This window comes from Narcine bancroftii, chromosome 10 (assembly GCF_036971445.1).
Source record: "Narcine bancroftii isolate sNarBan1 chromosome 10, sNarBan1.hap1, whole genome shotgun sequence".
NCBI classification, from domain to species: Eukaryota; Metazoa; Chordata; class Chondrichthyes; order Torpediniformes; family Narcinidae; genus Narcine; species Narcine bancroftii.
This window is the reverse complement of record NC_091478.1, coordinates 91,937,837-91,957,271: the sequence shown is the minus strand read 5'-3', so window position 1 is coordinate 91,957,271 and position 19,435 is coordinate 91,937,837. Positions and strand designations below refer to the sequence as shown.

General features: G+C 38.6%; 1 protein-coding gene, 1 long non-coding RNA gene and 1 pseudogene across 9 annotated transcripts in view; 2 read left to right on the top strand and 1 right to left on the bottom strand.

The window, feature by feature from the left end:
• Window positions 1–19,435, bottom strand: part of banp (BTG3 associated nuclear protein) — a 97,839-nt gene that overhangs the window by 12,530 nt on the left and 65,874 nt on the right. For 7 of the 8 annotated variants that reach the window (XR_011345881.1, XM_069901836.1, XM_069901834.1 and 4 more), the window contains 5 exons: window positions 12,887–13,126; window positions 11,403–11,570; window positions 9,412–9,545; window positions 4,999–5,070; window positions 432–476 (listed from right to left, as the gene is read on the bottom strand). Coding sequence is in view for 7 of the 8 variants with exons in the window: in XM_069901836.1 (XP_069757937.1) it covers window positions 432–476; window positions 4,999–5,070; window positions 9,412–9,545; window positions 11,403–11,570; window positions 12,887–13,126 (659 nt within the window). In the remaining variant the exon portion in view is untranslated. The remainder of the gene's footprint in view (window positions 1–431; window positions 477–4,998; window positions 5,071–9,411; window positions 9,546–11,402; window positions 11,571–12,886; window positions 13,127–19,435) is intronic. The other variant, XM_069901835.1, reaches the window with a different exon arrangement.
• Window positions 15,480–19,435, top strand: part of LOC138744941 (uncharacterized) — a 41,442-nt gene continuing 37,486 nt past the window's right edge. Inside the window, exon 1 of the long non-coding RNA XR_011345882.1 lies at window positions 15,480–15,617. This is a non-coding gene — a long non-coding RNA (uncharacterized lncRNA). The remainder of the gene's footprint in view (window positions 15,618–19,435) is intronic.
• LOC138744940 (heat shock protein beta-8 pseudogene) lies at window positions 16,723–17,626 on the top strand (annotated as a pseudogene).

Genomic DNA, 19,435 nt, shown 5'->3' with positions numbered 1-19,435 from the left:
ATGTATGGTATAAACTGTAAGAATTTGGATATTCGTAAATGAGGTGATTCATAATCCAGGAATTTCTATGCATCCTATTTAATCAACCCAATAAAGCCACTGCCTCCTCTATTTTATTTAACTTGGGCTTTGTTGCTTGGTTATTTAATGATTCCAATAGCACAGTTAAACAGAATACAATGCCACAAAAAATGATGAAATTAGCAGTGCATTAATAAGCCAATGTGATAATATGTTTACCCTCATTTTGCCTTTAGTCAATTACAGCTTTTTTTAAAAACTAAAATTACATTTTGTCTTATTTTCATAAATGTGCATGGCTTCCCTGCAAATTCCAACAGAAAATCTACATCACTTGGGCAAATAGGAACTATCTACTGAGGAATATTTTTACAAGTAATAAATATGAATCATATTGCAAAATAACTTACCTGCCCATCTTGACTAACATGGACCTGATGTATTTGAAGATTGCCCTATATGTGAAGAAATAAAAATATTATTTTAATCTTCATATTTTTGTGCAGATTACCCAATTCATCAGTGATATTTTCACCCTGGGAGAAAGAGTCTGACTTCCTACCTCATCTATGCCTCTCATTATTGTGTACACATTTTTTTTAATTTCATGACTTTATTGATTTGTAAAAGCATGAATTTTTTTAATCAGCTGTTTTATTTTCTTCAGTCATTAAATGTTTCCAATAGATGACAGCGATTGTAATGTCCTTTAAATTCTCCCACATACAGCCTGTTTATACAGCTTGTCTCTGTGTTGAATTCTTCACGACTCTCAGAGCAATTTAAGATCTATGATTACCTTCCCACCCGACCCCTGTCCAAAGATTCAGACACAACACAAATCTGCATTCCCAGGCTTACTTCCTGTCAGAGCTTTTTGGATCAATGTCTGTGCAGGAACCCACCTGCTGTGATCTCGCTACACCTTATCAGAAGTCTCATGAGTTTTTGGGTGTCACTCAAGTGCAGGTAGCAGGGATCAAGAAAAATTCCAGCACAATTCACTGCACAGTTTTAATCAATCATAATTCCACTTAAATTGAAATGTCAATGGATTTAATCCATTGCTTGTTTCGGAAAGCTGCACCAGCTCTGCAATGGTGAGTCAACTATAATGTAGTATTGTTCAGCCACGATTGGCTCGCAACTTTTGGAACTAAATAAAAATGCAAAGTATTGGAAATGTACTGCAGGTAAACCAAGATCAATGAAGAGAAAACACTAGCCAGGTTCAGGATGTGTCCCTGCAATGATGCTGCATTTAGAGTTCAGCAATATTTAAACAAAACAACAGCAGTCATTTGTGAATTAAACCATGAAAACTAATATGGATCTGGGGTGTCAAACTAGAGAACAACAAATCACATGCATGAAGGGAAAAGAATAGTCGTGAGGAATATACACAGCTGACGTGGACATTACCGCTCCATAAATCTTCGTCCGCGAAGCCAAGCCAAAGAAAGAAGAAGATATCTTCTAAATGAGTTTATTATCGATGAAAAGTACAGGACTAAAAGAGTGATCATTCAAAAATTATCAGAACTTCAGCAAAGTAATTGAAGAGCCAATTTGCTGCAAGTTTCAAATAGCACATGGACTTGGAATGACAAGATGAAAAGATGGCAGTGAACAACAAAATGATAATAAAGACAAACACACCAAAAATTATGTAGTACAATATGTTATTTAATCTCAGTGAAATTGGCATGAAACCACAGGACCTTTCTATTTTTTTAAAAATAAAAACAGTTTTCATTTCAGTTAAAGACTCTGCTTCTGAAATATCAGAAAGATCTTCAACTGAAATGTGAACTCTGTTTACCTATTTACACTTTGAGTGTTTTACAGCATCTGAGTCTTTGATTTTCACTCTCAAATTTATGGGATCTCCTGTCTATCGTATTCATTGCACATCACATCTCCATCTACTGCATCTTTTCCCAATGCCTGGCTGGATTTATTGCATTTGTCTGAAAACAGTGGTCGTGTGCCCTAAAGTTGCCTCTCCATTTCTGTGCAGTAACTGAAATACCTTTGCACCAAATTGCCCTTACTTCCCCTGATTAAGGAAGAATAAAACAGAATAATGTGTAACTAACATTTTATTTATCTCACAAACTTTGCTTCAAAGTAATGAAACATGCAGTGGTCATCCCATCTGCCTCAACCCCTTAAAAGTAATGAAACATGCAGTGGTCATCCCATCTGCCTCAACCCCTTCAAAGTAATGAAACATGCAGTGGGGCAGTGGTCATCCCATCTGCCTCAACCCCTTCAAAGTAATGAAACATGCAGTGGTCATCCCAACTGCCTCAACCCCTTCAAAGTAATAAAATATGCAGTGGGGCAGTGGTCATCCCATCTGCCTCAACCCCTTCAAAGTAATGAAACATGCAGTGGGGCAGTGGTCATCTCATCTGCCTCAACCCCTTCAAAGTAATGAAACATGCAGTGGTCATCCCATCTGCCTCAACCCCTTCAAAGTAATGAAACATGCAGTGCAGTGGTCAACCCATCTGCCTCAACCCCTTCAAAGTAATGAAACATGTAGTGGTCATCCCATCTGCCTCAACCCCTTCAAAGTAATGAAACATGCAGTGGTCATCCCATCTGCCTGAACCCCTTCAAAGTAATGAAACATGCAGTGGTCATCCCATCTGCCTCAACCCTTTCAAAGTAATGAAACATGCAGTGGTCAACCCATCTGCCTCAACCCCTTCAAAGTAATGAAACATGTAGTGGTCAACCCATCTGCCTCAACCCCTTCAAAGTAATGAAACATACAATGGGGCAGTGGTCATCCCATCTGCCTCAACCCCTTCAAAGTAATGAAACATGCAGTGGTCATCCCATCTGCCTCAACCCCTTCAAAGTATGAAACATGCAGTGGTCAACCCATCTGCCTCAACCCCTTCAAAGTAATGAAACATGCAGTGGGGCAGTGGTCATCCCATCTGCCTCAACCCCTTCAAAGTAATGAAACATGCAGTGGTCAACCCATCTGCCTCAACCCCTTCAAAGTAATGAAACATGTAGTGGTCAACCCATCTGCCTCAACCCCTTCAAAGTAATGAAACATGCAGTGGGGCAGTGGTCATCCCATCTGCCTCAACCCCTTCAAAGTAATGAAACATGCAGTGGTCATCCCATCTGCCTCAACCCCTTCAAAGTAATGTAACATGCAGTGCTCAACCCATCTGCCTCAACCCCTTCAAAGTAATGAAACATGCAGTGGTCATCCCATCTGCCTCAACCCCTTCAAAGTATGAAACATGCAGTGGTCAACCCATCTGCCTCAACCCCTTCAAAGTAATGAAACATGCAGTGGGGCAGTGGTCATCCCATCTGCCTCAACCCCTTCAAAGTAATGAAACATGCAGTGGTCAACCCATCTGCCTCAACCCCTTCAAAGTAATGAAACATGTAGTGGTCAACCCATCTGCCTCAACCCCTTCAAAGTAATGAAACATGCAGTGGGGCAGTGGTCATCCCATCTGCCTCAACCCCTTCAAAGTAATGAAACATGCAGTGGTCATCCCATCTGCCTCAACCCCTTCAAAGTAATGTAACATGCAGTGCTCAACCCATCTGCCTCAACCCCTTCAAAGTAATGAAACATGCAGTGGTCATCCCATCTGCCTCAACCCTGAAGACATATCTTTCTTTTCCCTGAAAGTCCAAACTATATAGATGGGTCTTACTGGGTTTGGTGGTCAGCTCTGTGGAGAGGGGGGAGGGATTTATTCAGAGTTGTCAATTTCCACTTCATTCTGCTTGGAAACCTGAATAAATTATGGGGCAAGGAAGATCTAGTTCGGGAACAATCAATCTGCTGGAGGGACACAATGGATCGAGCATCATCATTGGGGACCCTTTATCAAAACTTGATGAATGGTTGGTGTGTCTTGATGAAGGATTCTTTTCTTCCACTGATGCTGCTTAACCAGAGTTCCTCCAGAAGATACAGTAAAATCCCCATTATTCAGAATTCAAGCAACTAGCAGCCTCAAGTAACCAGCAAAAATAATCACAGAATAAATAGTAAAATCATGATGTATCCATGTGTGTCTTAGCAGGAAACTCTCTAACTGTTCTTCATGTGTGTCTTAGCAGGAGACTCTCTAACTGTTCTTCATGTGTGTCTAGCAGGAGACTCTCTAACTGTTCTTCATGTGTGTCTAGCAGGAGACTCTCTAACTGTTCTTCATGTGTGTCTTAGCAGGAGACTCTCTTTCAAACAATTATATCAAAGAATTATATCTGCAAATCTTAGCTTCATTAAATGTTCAAACATTAAACTAAAGATGAGATATTCAACAAAATATTACGGAATAGAACTTCATGACATAAGACTGAGGTAATATATTTCCTAATGGTCTTCTTGTCATCCAGAGCACAATGCAAATAAATTCACTTTAAAAAAAAATTTCACAAGTAGATCTAAGAAAAAGGAACGATTTAACATGATACATATACATGACAATCAGTTGTAAAGTAAGATTAATGGGAAACATGATCAAAATCAATTGAGCAGACTATTATATAGATTTTGTACAATGTCTATGAATTCCATGCCAAAAATATTATACATTGTAACTATAACCAGTTGTGGAGGAAATAGAGGATTATAGTAATTTAAAATATAATGCTAACCTTTGGCACATTCAAATGTTACTTGAAAACTACTTCATTCAGAATCATTCTCTGATAATATGTATATCAATAAAAATCAATAATGTTGGCATTAAGGGACACATTCTCACAAAAGCCAACACCATTGAGAATACCAAAGAATCATTTCTTATGTCAATATTTAGAATATAATTTATACATATCAACCTGTCAACAATAATAGTCCTAATAAACATTATTATAAACAAAATTCATTATACAAGTTTCATGGGTTTAGCAGTACTACCGAATAAATTATTTCAGTGAAAAGGAATCAAAAAGGAAACAGAATTTCTGTCACCTTACCTCACTGTCCTGAGTGATTTGTACTTGTTCTCCCTGTGGTACCTGAGCAATATGCAGGTGCCCCTGTACAGCCAGTAGACAGAAAAGGCATGGAAAAATAGTATTATTGACAGAAAAAAATTACAAGGATCCAAACTATAAAAAAACAAAAGAATAAAGAAAATAAGATAAAGAACAAAGTCTAGATGGGTTAATTTAATATTTAATAACAGATAGAAAACATTATAAATGACAACCACAAAACAGAACTATAAAACCATGATATAGTGTAAATATTACTTAAAATTTTTAATCATCAATGCAAGGAATGAAAAAAGCTCATGCGACTTGAGTCCCTTTTCTACTGCCATCCCAGTTAATTGGTCGTGCAGTGTCCCAGGATAGGAACCCCTTTGTGCCATTTCCACTGGGCCACCATTAACTGAGACACTAATTGCTTTTCCACTGAACACAACTCATCCCTGGGGGATTAGAGTGTTCTACCTTCAACTGGACACAGTCGATTTTCTGCTGTCCCTTTTCCACTGGTTTTATCAGCATGCCGGCATCAGCAAATGCCAGGGATATGAGTAGGGGTAGAGGTGGTTAATCCCACCGTGAAATGACCTCATTGACGCCAGTGTTCCTTTTGCACTGGACCCTGTCCCAGTTAATTCCTGGGACAGGGTGCTGGTGGAAAAGGAGATATTGAAGAACAATAATGTTGGCATAGATTTACAGTGCCCTCCATAATACTTGGGACAAAGACTTTTTTTTCCTTTTATTTGCCCCTGTGCTCAGTTTTCAATTTATAATCAAACAATTCACATATGATTAAAGTGCACATTCCAGATTTTATTCAAGGTTATTTGTATACATTGTGGTTTGACAATGTAATAATTACAGCACTTTTTATACATCGTCCCTCCATTTCAGTGCACCATTTTTGGGACATATGACTTTATGGGTATTTGTGAGTACTCAGGTTTGTTTAATTACTTCATTAATGCAGATATGCAGCAAGGCTTACTGCTAAGCTTTTGATCACCTTTGGAATCTGCAGTTGCCATTTTTAAACATGAGGACCAGAGTTGTGGCAATGAAAATCAACTCGGCCATTATGAGGCTGTAAAACAACAATAAAACTGTCAGAGACATCACCCAAGCCTTAGGATTACCAAAGTCAACAGTTTTCAAAAAATCATTAAGCAAGAGCAAATTGGTGAACCCAGTAATTGCAAATGGGCTGGAAGGCCAAGGAAGACCCTCCACTGTTGATGACAGAAGAATTCTCATCAAAATGAAGAAAAATCCCCAAACGCCCATCCAACAGATCAGAAACACTCTTCAGGAGGCAGGGGTGGATGTGTCAATGACTTTGCTCTCTGCAGAAGACATGAACAGAAATACAGAGAAGATACTGCAAGATGCAAATGATTAGTGAGCCACAGAAACAAAATGGCAAAGATTATAGTTTGCCAAGAAATATTTAAAAGAGTCTGTAAAATTCTGTAAAAAGGTCTTGTGAACAGATGACACCAAGATTAATCTGCATCAGAGTGATGGCAAGAGCAAAATAAAGGAACTGCCCAAGATCCAAAGCATACCACTTCATCTGTAAAACATGGTGGTAGGGGTGTTATGGCTTGGCCATGCATGGCTGCCACAGGTATTGGCAACTTATTTTCACTGATGGTGTCAGTGCTGATGGCAGAAGTAAAAGGAATTCTGAGGTGTATAGAAACATCATATCTGCTTAAGTTTGAGTAAATGCTGCAAACTCATTGGGCAACGTTTCAGTCTACAGCAAGACAATGATCCAAAACATATTGCTAGAGCAACAAAGGAGTTTTTCAAAGCTAAAAATTGGAAAATTCTTGAATGACCAAGTCAGTCACCCGAACTAAATCCAATTGAGCATGCCTTCCGTATGCTGAAGAAAAAATTTAAAGGGACAACCCCCCCCGCCCCGAATAAGCAGGAGCAGAAGATGGCTGCTGTCGAGGCCTGGCAGAGCATTACCAGAGAAGATACTCAGCACCCAGTAATGTTTATAAATCACAGACTTCAAGCAAAGAATTGAACATGACTACTTTAATATACATACCATTGCTGTCCTAAATATTATGGTGCGCTGAAATGAAGAGACAAACTATAAAAAGTGTCATAATTCTAAATGGTCAAACCAAAATGTACACAAATAACCTTGAATAAAATCTGGAATGTGCACATTAATCACATGTGGATTGTTTGATTACAAATTTAAAACTGTGGAGCAGAGAACCAAATAAAGGAAAAAAATTGTCTCTGTCCTAAAAATTATGGAGGACACTGTACATCAGTCAAACAAGGAGGGCTGGTGGAATCAGAACAGTATGTTTGAAAACACTGTAAAATCAAGTCCACATGCTTCTTCCCATCAAGTTACTTCCCATTTTCGGAACTTTAATATTAGGATAACACAATTTATGAAAAATACCCTCTTTACATACTATCCATTTGATTGAAACCATTCACTATGTTAACAGTAAACAGTACAAGAAAAAGTGTTACAAAAGAAAATCAGATGCTTCCTTGTAGAGGGCAATTAGATATGGATAAATGTCAGCCTTTGCAGTAAAACTAAAACCAGAGCGGCTGCCTAACCCATACAAGAGATAAAAACACGAGTCGGTTTCTTTCCCTCTTGAGCCAGTTCTAACACTGAATTACATCATGTTTGATCTGTAACAGATCCTTTGGCCTATATATCTTTAAAACATAGAACAGCACAGGAACAAGTCCTTTAGTTCACATGTCTTCACTGAACATGATGCCCAAGCTAAAGTAAAACTCTGCTGCTCTACATATCCCTCATTTCCCTCCATATTCGTGAATCCATCTAAAAACCTCATATATGCTTCTGTACAATAGTATCTGCTTCTACCATTCTCATGGCAGTCTGTTCCAGATTCCTTCCACTCTTTGTGTAAAACGTTTGCCCTACATATCTCTCTTAAAATTCTCCCCTCACTCACTTTAAATCCATGTCCTTTTATAACTTTGCTTAACAAAGATAGATCAACCTTGGCTTTACAATTACATATCCTGAATAGAGTTTCAAAGTTCCATCTCAGACTACAGCCCCTGCTCTACACAACTACATGTACAACTGAAGAATTAGCTCCTTTCTACACTGGTACTGCATTTAGCATTCAAAATGAGTTCCCAAGAACTGGATTACATGGATTCATTATCAAAATGGGTCATTATATTATTACACTATAATATAGAGCCAGTAATCTGGCAGAAACCTCTTTTATTGCATGTGCTCTTCTGAGAAGTTGGGACTTGGGCCCACTGCAGGGTACCTGGCTCTCATCAGGCAATAAATTATCCAAGACTCAGAATGGAGACGTTAACTGCAAGGGCAGATGTTAGAGAGGACATGGCAGGGCAAAGCAGCCATTCAGTGCTGAAATATTGGGCTCAAGGCTATATCTTGGCTGGTGAGTGTGGATCGTTACTAAGGACTGGCAGCAGTTGCTCCAGATGTTGAAATACTGCCTGGATCCTTTCACCTCTATCATTACTTCAGAGAGGAGGCCCCATTCGAGCAATTGCAGAAAGCAAGGTCCACAGCAAATCAGCAAGCAACAGCTACAAGACATGACAGGTCCCCCTGTGCCCCAAGTATCACTGATAATCTACATTATTTTCCAAAGCCAATATTTTGTCCATGGTGTGGCCTTCAGAAATGCTCACAATATTCCATTAATGGTCAAAGCAGGGTTCTGAATGCCTGTAACATAGTTGCTATACATGTGGTCAGGGCCCCAGCATTCCATCAACTTCCCTGATTATTTTCTATCCTTATCATTTTAACGATCTACATAAGTGGACCTTAAATCTCTCTTGGACTTCCACCCCTTCTACCTTTTCACCATTTGAAAGAATTTGTCTTTTTTTCAGGTCCAAATCTCAGAATATCCTTTTGCTAGTTTGGATTATTTTGACCATGAATTGTCATCTGTTGATCATTTAAATACTTCCACCTACAGTGCCAGTTGTCCATGTGCCATTCTTAATCTTAATCTCAATCTTTTCAGGATATGTAATTCTTAATTCTTAATCTCATTAGTCTTGTAATTTAAAAAAAAATGATCAGTGAAGTGACACGATGCTTTTACAGTTTAAAAGGAACTGCCCCAAAAATCAAAAGAATTTAAAAAATTATAGCAAGTGGTGTTCTTACCACTTGTCTAAAACCCAGAGATGGAAACCAATTTATCCTGGATAAATCTGTCATTCTTTTTTGAAACTTTCTCAGTGGACTACACAAGTTCATGGGATCAAACTTAGGCCATGAAACTGAAACAACATGCCCTGCCAGGAATTAGTAGAATGCAATTTACAACTATAAATTTTACTCTGGTATTTCTTTACAATACTCACTACTTGTTGAACCTGACCATCCTCTCCAATGCGATGGATATGAACTTGCTGAGCATTTGCCAAAGCATAGTGCAGTGTTTGGGCTTGATTTTGCTGTAAATCTCCTGATGATGGCTCAGATTCTTGCATTCCCTCTTCAATAAAACAAAGATGTTTTCAAATTTGTATGGGACTAAACTAAAAGTATTTGACATTATTATTAAAATATGAACAAAATAATTTGTATACCTGACATTTTAATATTTTGCATTTTCTTAAATATATATTTCAAATATGTTACATTATTTTTTACATCTCAATCCTCACATCATATCAACCAAATCTAACAAATAAAGAACATCATTAAATCGTGAAGTACAAAACCTAGTTCAGACACTTAAAATATAAAATGAAACAACAAGCGTAGTAGTGAAAGAGTGCCACAGTGTTTCTTTTTAAATATCAATGCAAGATTATAGCTGTTTTTTTTTTGCTCTTCCTTATTATTTAAAAAAGCACCTTTCAGAAAACAACTTTTGTTTCAGAAGTATTCAGGACATACCCCAGCTTTAGTCATGATTCTTTCCTATTTTTGCACAATTAGTGAAGAAAAAAAATATTTATTTATTTAAATTGATATTTATAGGAGGAGAAATAGAACCATTTATAAATGGAAGCCTAATGATAAGGTGCCCCTGAAGGTTAGATCAGATTGAGCTCATCAATTGGTTACAAAATTGTCTTAAGTGGCAAATATACCAATGTGAGAGTGATGTGGAGAATTGAACTGGTTGGCCACTGGGAGGACCTTAATGTTGCATTTGACAAAGCAAAGGTGCTCAACAAAGTGATCTCTCAGTCTGCATCCAGCCTCCCCGGATGAAGTAAATCACCCCTACAGATTCACAATTGAAGTGTCCCTTCACTTGGAAGGATTGTTTGGAGCCCCAAATAATGATGAGGGAGGAGGCATAAATGCATGTGTAGTAGGATAGTTACCAAGGGAATGATTGGTTGGGGATGAGTGTATGAGGGAATTGACTCCAGAAAAAGAACTGACAATGAGCAGGACACTGACTTCGTGAGTAGGGCTGATAGCAGGCCATACCCATCATAACCTAATATAATCCAGCTCTGATTCTGTGCTCCATAATTGATGTTCAGTATTTGTTGAGTGGCTTCCCTCAAGATATAGCAATGTTGTAAATAGGATGAGTGGGATCCTGGGTTATCAAGAGGATCCTGGAGAATTCAATGCAAGATTTAGTATTATGATAATAACATCTCTTTCTTATATTGTCATGTGTGGACCCTACTCCATCTATAAGGTTTGAGATACAGGATCTAAACTTGAAATGTCAATTCTCCCTTTTCTCCAACAACGTACTTCCAGCAGTTTAGTTTTATGCTCATTTTTACAATCAATTGATTAGATTTGATTCACAGTCATCGAAGACTCTCGAGAACTTCTACAAGTGTAACGTAGAGCATTCTGTTTGATTGCATCACTGTCTGGTATGGAGATGCCAATGCTCAAGACAGGAAAAATCATCGGGGAAAAAGTACAGGAGCCAGAAGGCACAAGGACAGCTTCTTCCCCATGTCATCAGATTTCTGAATGAACCACAGACACAACCTCACTTTGTCTTTTACTTGCACTATTTTATCTATTTTGAAATGTAGTGTATAGAAATGTTTGCCACAAAACAACAAACTTTGTGACATGCTCATGATAACAAATCTGATTGCTGATGTTTTCCTTTGCAGTTGTTAGCAATTTTGGGATGTTCATGATGATGTAAAAATCCCAATGTTGTCATTGAGAACAAGAAGAATACCAACTGTGACGTTGACTGGGTTTCTATCATGTGGATTGATTGGAAGGCAAACATTAATTACAGGAAGAACAGTTGAAGAAATATTTAAACTCTATCTGAAACATGCTACTTAAATATACACATCATACAATGAAGTTAATAATTAACAAAAATTTGCTTCATCTTTTTTTGTACCTGTTCCACTCATAACTGAAGACGAGGGCGTCCTCCGGGCAAAACCTTTTACTGCCAAGCTCTGACCACGCTGTTTTCTGCGCCATGCTGTTCGACATTTAGAGTCTATGCTTTGTTTTATTCTGTACCAGTCTGATTCAGTGATTCCAAATTTATGGAAGAGATGACCTAGAAGTGTTATAAAGTATGTTAAAAATTTAACTTTGAAGGAGACACACAATTACAGGTTAAATTGTATAAAGCTGGCCAATACAAGTCCAAAAATGCAATGTCATTGCAGCAAACACAGCAGAGAAATCACTGTTAGAAAGTGCTCACTTCTTTCATTTATAAATATTGTGTCCAAGGAGCCTTTGTCAAAATCTTGTAATAGACTGTGTTTAGATTAAGGGCAGCCAATATCAAGGATAATTTCAAGTCTGAGAACAAGATTATTGTCAAATCCACAACATGAAGCCAATAGGTCAGGTTACCCATATTTCATTTGTATATGAAAAAGAAAGAAGGTATTGCAACACCATAATGAAAGTGTGCAGGTTATCCACTCTTGTGTTGGTTGAACAATTGTAAGAAACCCCCACTTTTTCCTGAAGGATTTTTAACATGACGTGAAAATAGGCTGAATCCAATTACTGAGTAAAACCAGTGGACAACTTTATTTAAAAAATCCTCAATAAACAAGTTACTAATCTGAACAATATTATTAAACTAAGTTATAAACCAGTCTGTGCAATTCAAAACCAAACAGATTTCTTTCGCCAGCTTACTTTCTTTCTCAGTTTTTAATCAATTTGACAAACAAATTTAAATAATACAGATAGTTAGAGCAATATAGTGTTATTTGTCAAGGCAAATGGTCTTTCACAATGATAGCACACTTAAATTGTATTGAAACAATAATCCATTCTTGTTACTGCAGAATAAAAATTGCTAACACAGATGAGACCCCAAGATCTAGGAGCAGTGTTAGAAAGGTCATCTTAATTTTGTCTATTTCTTTTTCTATCTGTTTAAGTTGAATATCATTATACAGTATGTTTTGTTTATTCATCATTATGAAAATATCAATGCTGCAACTACAAAGTTTGGTTTATTGGATTAATAAGATAGTCATTTGGAATATCGTCGCTCAGGTCTCTTTGAAGATGTCATCTTGAAATTGGGAAATACTAGAACTTGAAGAGTGTTGCCTCTTATGTTAACCTTTTCATCCAAGAGATCATTCCTGTAAACCTCTTCTGGACCCCCCCCTAATGTCCGCACATTCTTCCTTAGATATGGGACTCACAATTATACAAATAATTATTCTTTCACTTTTTTGTAACAAGTTAATCAAGAGGTTAAATGCTGCAAAGTAAAAGTCTCATTTGCATTTCACTTATCATCTCTTCCTGCTGAGTTAATTTGAGGATACTGTAATAACAGCAGCAAAAGTAGCAAACGGCATTTTCACAGTCGCTGTACAAATAGATAATGACACCTACATCTAATTCCATAGATCATTAAAGGATCCAACTGTTTTTTTCCATGTTTTCCTTGCCCAGAGAGGTTGGATACAGCTTGTACCTCACGATGGAATAGGTAATCCAAAAGTGTCAATGCCATTTTTTCAGCTGTTCTGCAACTTGTGGCAACGTGTAACATATCAGCAGGAGTAATAGGAGACCTGACTCGCATCTCAGGGTTATTCTCATCACCTAACCAGGTTCCATTAGGGTAATCCTCTGCAAAAAAAATGTTTTAATAAAAATTACAATTCAGAAGCAATCCTTAAAAGCATTAACTTGAACTATTTTTTAAACAATTCCCAAATTTTATTTCACAAAATTCGATCAGGTATTGCAGTTTCAATTTTAAAACTCATTCAGACATAAAATTAACATTGATTTCTATGGCAATTATAATTGGTGACCTATTTTGGTGGAGGGTAAAAGAACAGCTATGGTTCTTTATGGTCTTTACCTGGTTGTTCAACAATAATCCTTCTTGGAAATACATATACAGCATAATGAAGAGACAAAATGAAATCATAATAAATGAAAAAACTAAATCTAATACAAAGCAGCGCAATTCAGTTATCCTTGCAACTCACAACAACATTACGGTGCATAAGTGCATAATTTGGCATATCCATTTTTCGAAAGAGCAAAACGTTCCTTCCTAACAATACATCGGAACTCAAGATCATCAATAGTTCTTAAGTTCAGTGAAATTTCTTCCTGGGGTGCGGGTAAAAACTGTATCTGCACTTTGCTATAAATTTGATGTGCATGATCCACACATTTATCCAACCATTGCCTCAGGGCACACAATTCAAAAACAAATTCAGAATTGAACATACATTTCCAAAGAAGAATTTCTAAATTCACGTCATTTAAGAAGCAGTGAATTACTTTTGAATTGAATTATAGTACTACTGTAATACAGGTAACTGTTGTGCGAAGTTAGGCACAGTATTGTCCAAGAGGGAGCAAGTGAATAAATTATCATATTTTTTCATGAGGTCATAGTTGAAGGAGAATTGTTTTGAATTTCGCTGTGCAGGTAGACTTGTTTCATCTGGTCTTTGGACTATTTAATTTTTTTTAATTTGTAAAAAATTGATTTTATCTGACATTCTAATCTAGGTCAGCCAAAGATGACACATTCCCACTGAACAAGCCTATTCCAATAACATTTTTTTTTTCAGATCTTCTTTAACCTCTTTGCTTAATATCAAAAACAACCTTGTAACTTATTTGTTTTACATAAATTCAGTACCTTATACAACGCTACCATTAAAATCAGTTCACATATTTTTCAAAGTAACCCATTTTTAAAGATTATTAGCTTTAATGCATGAACAATCTTGCTTCATATAAAATTTGAAAATAAATTATTGCAGGATTAGATTATATAAAATACTAGATAGCATTGGAAAACATGTTTGATACTTAGATCAGGTTTCAAGATCAAATTATAAGACAATTTTAGCCATCCTGTCTTCCTTATGAATGGCTAGTGCAGGTGATAAAAATCATTCCAGAGGTCTTTGTGATATGGGGGAAGCTAATTGCAGACATAGGCAAGAGCAAACAATCCTAAATTTTGGAAAAGCACTGAAGACCTCGATTGGTGAGGAAAAGGGAAAGGGAGTTCACCCCCCCCCCCCCCCACCACAAGGAACACACCAAAGTGGAAGTGGAGCATAAAAGGTATGAGGATGGCAATGAGTTCAATGCCATTGATGAGTGTACCAGCACATAAAGTTCAAAAAATTCACACCAGCAGACGAACTAATTTAATGCATGCTTAGATGCCATATTCTATTAACCGTACCAAAGGCATTACACAGTGATTGCGAATCTCTCATGAATAATTGTTTCCAATTAGAATTGAGATTTAACTTTCAGGTACCCCATGCATTCATCAGCATTCCAAGCCTCTTAGCCACAACTACCAGCTCCTATTTAATTACATCAACATATCATCTCAGCACATGGTACTCATCCCTCACCCTTGGAGGATAAGCAATGGCAAAATCTTCAATAACAATAACAAAATGGCATAGAGATATACCCATCATTTCAGAATTTGAACTATTTTTGCAAATTTGTCATCATGGAGCTCTCACTTCCATTTTACACCATCGCTACATCACTATCACCGTTCTACACCATTGCTACATGGCTATCACCGTTCTACACCATCGCTACATCACTAACACCGTTCTACACCATCGCTACATCACTAACACCGTTCTACACCATCGCTACATCACTAACACCGTTCTACACCATCGCTACATCACTAACACCGTTCTACACCATCGCTACATCACTATCACTGTTTTACATCAGCTACATCACTATCACCATTTTACACCATCTCACTACATCACTATCACTATTCTACACCATCACTATCACCGTTTTACACCATCACTACATCACTATCACCATTTGACACCATCGCTACATCACTAACACCGTTCTACACCATCGCTACATCACTATCACTGTTTTACATCAGCTACATCACTATCACCATTTTACACCATCTCACTACATCACTATCACTATTCTACACCATCACTATCACCGTTGTACATCATCACTACATCACTATCACTGTTTTTTTCTTTCCAGTAACTGCATCAGAGAGGAAGATGAAGGAACATATCATTCAATTTAACATTTGCTGTCATCAATTTAAATACAAATTTGTAGAAGGAAGGTTAGTGATGAGATCTGCTTATGGCGAATCATAAGAAATAAGTAGTCTACAACCAGCTAGGTAGCCCATGAACTAAATCCTGGAAAAGTAGTCGCATGCATGTTCTACCACAAAAGAACTCTAGTGAATATGCTACAGAAGAAGTTGCAGATGCACAATGAAATACTTAGTACAACATTAGTTCTGTCCAAAGGTCTGCACCAATGTCAAGGATCTTAAGGCTCAAGTTTCAACCATGCACAGGGCTTTGTGGAGAGGTTGGAAACCATTCTTACCAGCAATAAAGTATGGCCAGCCTCATCAGCATACTTGTGGGTCCAATCACCAGAAAGCAGCTGAGATCCAAGTTATAAACAGGAAACTCTGCAGAGAGCTACCCCTCCTGCTATCACTTCCCAGCATTTTTCTCTTCTGCCCTCCCACCTATATCCACCTATGACCTTTTTTTGTTGGCCTGTCCTCCACCCCTCACCTTTTTATTCAGGCACCTGCCTGCTTTGATAAAGGGCTCAGACCTGAAATGTGTGTTATATAGCTTTGCTTCCTATGGACACTGCGTGACCTGCTGAGTTTCTCTAATACTCCTGTGTACTACACCAATATCCAAGTTCTCTCTGGAGTTTAACCTGACACTATAAATCCAAGTGTTTAAAGGGGCTGTACTGACTTATGGCTCTCTAGTAGTTTGTCTTCCACAGATAATTGTAATTACAGAAGCACCATCCACAAAAATTTCACTGTGAAACACAAATCAACAAATCTCATTGGGTGAGAGCCTTTGCTGCCTTGTTACTGCACCAATGACTTTATTGTTGTCTCCAGTTTACCAACTTTGAATACTAAATGAAGAAATTCCATCTGTGTTCTATCACTAGAGTCATACTTCTCCATGGAGGGAAAATAATCAATATAAATCTCTGCATTCACAATGCTCGCAACTAACAAATCAAGTGATAATGGGACAAATAATATCTGCAAGAGACAATTATTCCATCTATCTCATTAACACAGAGGTAAATAAGATTATGAGGGGCTTAGAGTAGACAACCAGCACCTTTTTCCTAGGTGACAATAGCAAATACCTGTGGACATCTGTTAAAGGTGGATGGAGGAAAGTTTCAGGGAAATGTCAGAGGTAAGTACAAGGGGAAATTGTTCCTGGTAGTATTTTTGCAGATCATAAATATTTTACATGGGGGGTGAGAGTGCGGAGGTATGGCTGAAGGTCAGGTGCCGTTCTCCTGCTAGATGCCCAGCAGGCAGAGGAGCAGCAGGGACCCTTTCCGAGAACCTCAGTTCCTGGACGAGGAATTCGGTATCTCGCCTTTCTCCAACCACTTCACGGCCAACTGGCCCAACTGGGCTCGCCCCAGGCTGACCTCAACCTGGCCCAGCCCTCTGAAGTTCTCCTTCAATGGGGCTTCCCGCGAAACTCCGGAGGCTTGCAGCCCGCCGCCTCCTCACTACATGGCACGCTACATGGGTTACCCCAAGGCCAGGAGCCCTCCGGGCATCAGCCCTGGGGAGCCCTGGAAGGTGTGTGTCAACATGCAGAGCTTTGCGCCCGAGGAGCTCACCATCAAAACCAAGGATGGCTTCGTGGAGATATCAGAAAAACATGAAGAAAAGCAAGAAGAGGGTGGAATAGTTTCCAAAAACTTCACCAAAAAAATCCAGTTGCCCATCGAAATTAATCTCATCACAGTTTTTGCATCCTTGTCTCCTGAAGGAGTCTTAATCATTGAAGCCCCCCCCCCCCCCTGTAAGACCACCTTGCTATCTCTATGGCGATGAGAATATGAGCATCGATGCAGAAGAAAATGGATTGAGAGGCCAAGAGCAGACTGTTTCTTAATAACTATGAAATTACCTGGCAAATATAAAACCTGCCAAGAAAACAGCGTTATTACTTTTATACGAGGCAACAAGGGCTGTATATAAATCATTGTTTGTTTACTTTGATACTTATAGTTTGTCTTACGGAAGATATTGATCTGTTTTGCTCTATTTTGTATATGAGAAGACTGTATATTGATTGTTGGTTTTCCTGCACAATAGCATGTATTTTATATGCTGGAGATGGGAGATGGGTTCAATACCAGTCATTCTATAAAGAGCCTATAATTGTTGATTTTGAATAAAATTTAGATTAAAATTTTTTTAAAAAGATAAATATTTTACATTTCATTCCTCCTTGGAGCGGTTATTAGCAACAATTTTAAAAGATGCACCATTGCACACATTATGATTAACTGCTCTGAATATTAATTTTGGTATCCAGTGAATATTACAGGACTAAAATTCCTGTAAATTCAGCATGCACCTATTGGCCTCCATCTATGGAGTAAACATTAATTTTCTAAAATACCATTAGCCACAAGAAGATGATGCATTGCTCTGTTTTACAAGACAATAATACAGAGAGGTTTAGGGAATATACATTATCCTTAATGGAAGTTTAACCTCCAAAATTTGGGATATGAACACTTCATGTTCAAGTTTATTATCATGAGTACTGAGGTGCAGTGGGAAAGGTTGTTTTGCAAGTGTAAATTCTACCCTAACCTCATCAACATGGCTTGGCTTCGCAAACGAAGATTTAGGAAGGGGATGTCCGTGTCTGCTGCAGGCTCGCTGGTGGCTGACGAGGACAATGCAGGACAGGAGCAGCTGCAAGAGAAATTCTGTTCTGGGTTTGGCGCTACTGTATCATGGTTCTTCCTTCATCTCCTTTTCAACTCAAGGCCAGCCCCGCATGCATTCTCGAAGGAGACAGACTGGTGAATGGTATTGTCGCCAAGCTGTGTGTTTGGAGGCTAGAGCAGACCACTGGCGATGGTCAATGTGACAGGCATCAAAGGATCTCTCCACAGAGTCCTTGTACCTCTTTTTCAGAGCCCCTCTGTCATGGTAGTCAGTGGAGAATTCTCCATACTCCACAATCTTGGGCAGTCGATGATCTTCCATCCTTGAGATGTGCTCTTCCAGTGTAGCTGTATCTTCAACAGCATGGTCTTGATGCTGGTAACCTCTGCCTGTTCAATGTTGGTGACTAAGTCACTCCAGTGGATGTCAAGGACAGTGTAGAGGCAGCAGTGGAGGAAGCCTTCAAGGAGTTGTAGGTGGAGAAGATAGGTGACCCATGACTCGGAAGCATACAGGAGGGTGGTCAATACAATGGCTCTGTACACACTGATCTTTGTGCCTTTCTTCAGATGCTTGTTGTTCCAGACTCTTTTGTGCAGCCTGCCAAATGCACTGTTCACCTTTGCTAGTCTGTTGTCAACCTCTTTATCGATCTTGGCATCTGACGAGATAGTGCACCCCAGGTAGCTGAACTGGTGGACTGTCTTCAGCTCAGTCTCACTGAGCTGAAGGGAGGTACTATTCCTGAGGTGCAGGCTGGTGGAGATCTTCTGTCTTCTTCAAGCCAACTTCCAGTCCGAAAAGCTTAGCAGCCTTCACAAAGCAGGATGTTGTACGCTACAAGGCTGTCTGTGGGCAACAAGGGAAGAATAGCACTCGAATGAGTTGCTCCAATATCTTGGAGCGTGATTATAGTCGCCTCAGATTGAACAGACTGCCATTGGTGCAGTATTGGATGTAGACACAATCGTCATCAAGGTCTTCTGTGACCCTTTGGAGCATCACGCTGAAGAAGATGATGGTGAAGAGAGTCGGTGTGAGGACACAGCCTTGCTTTACACCATTGCCGATTGAGAAGGGTTCTGAGAGGTTTTTGTTGTGTCTGACTTGGCCAGGCTGATCTACATGTAACTGGATGACCATGCTGAGGAACTATGGGGGGGCATCTCAGT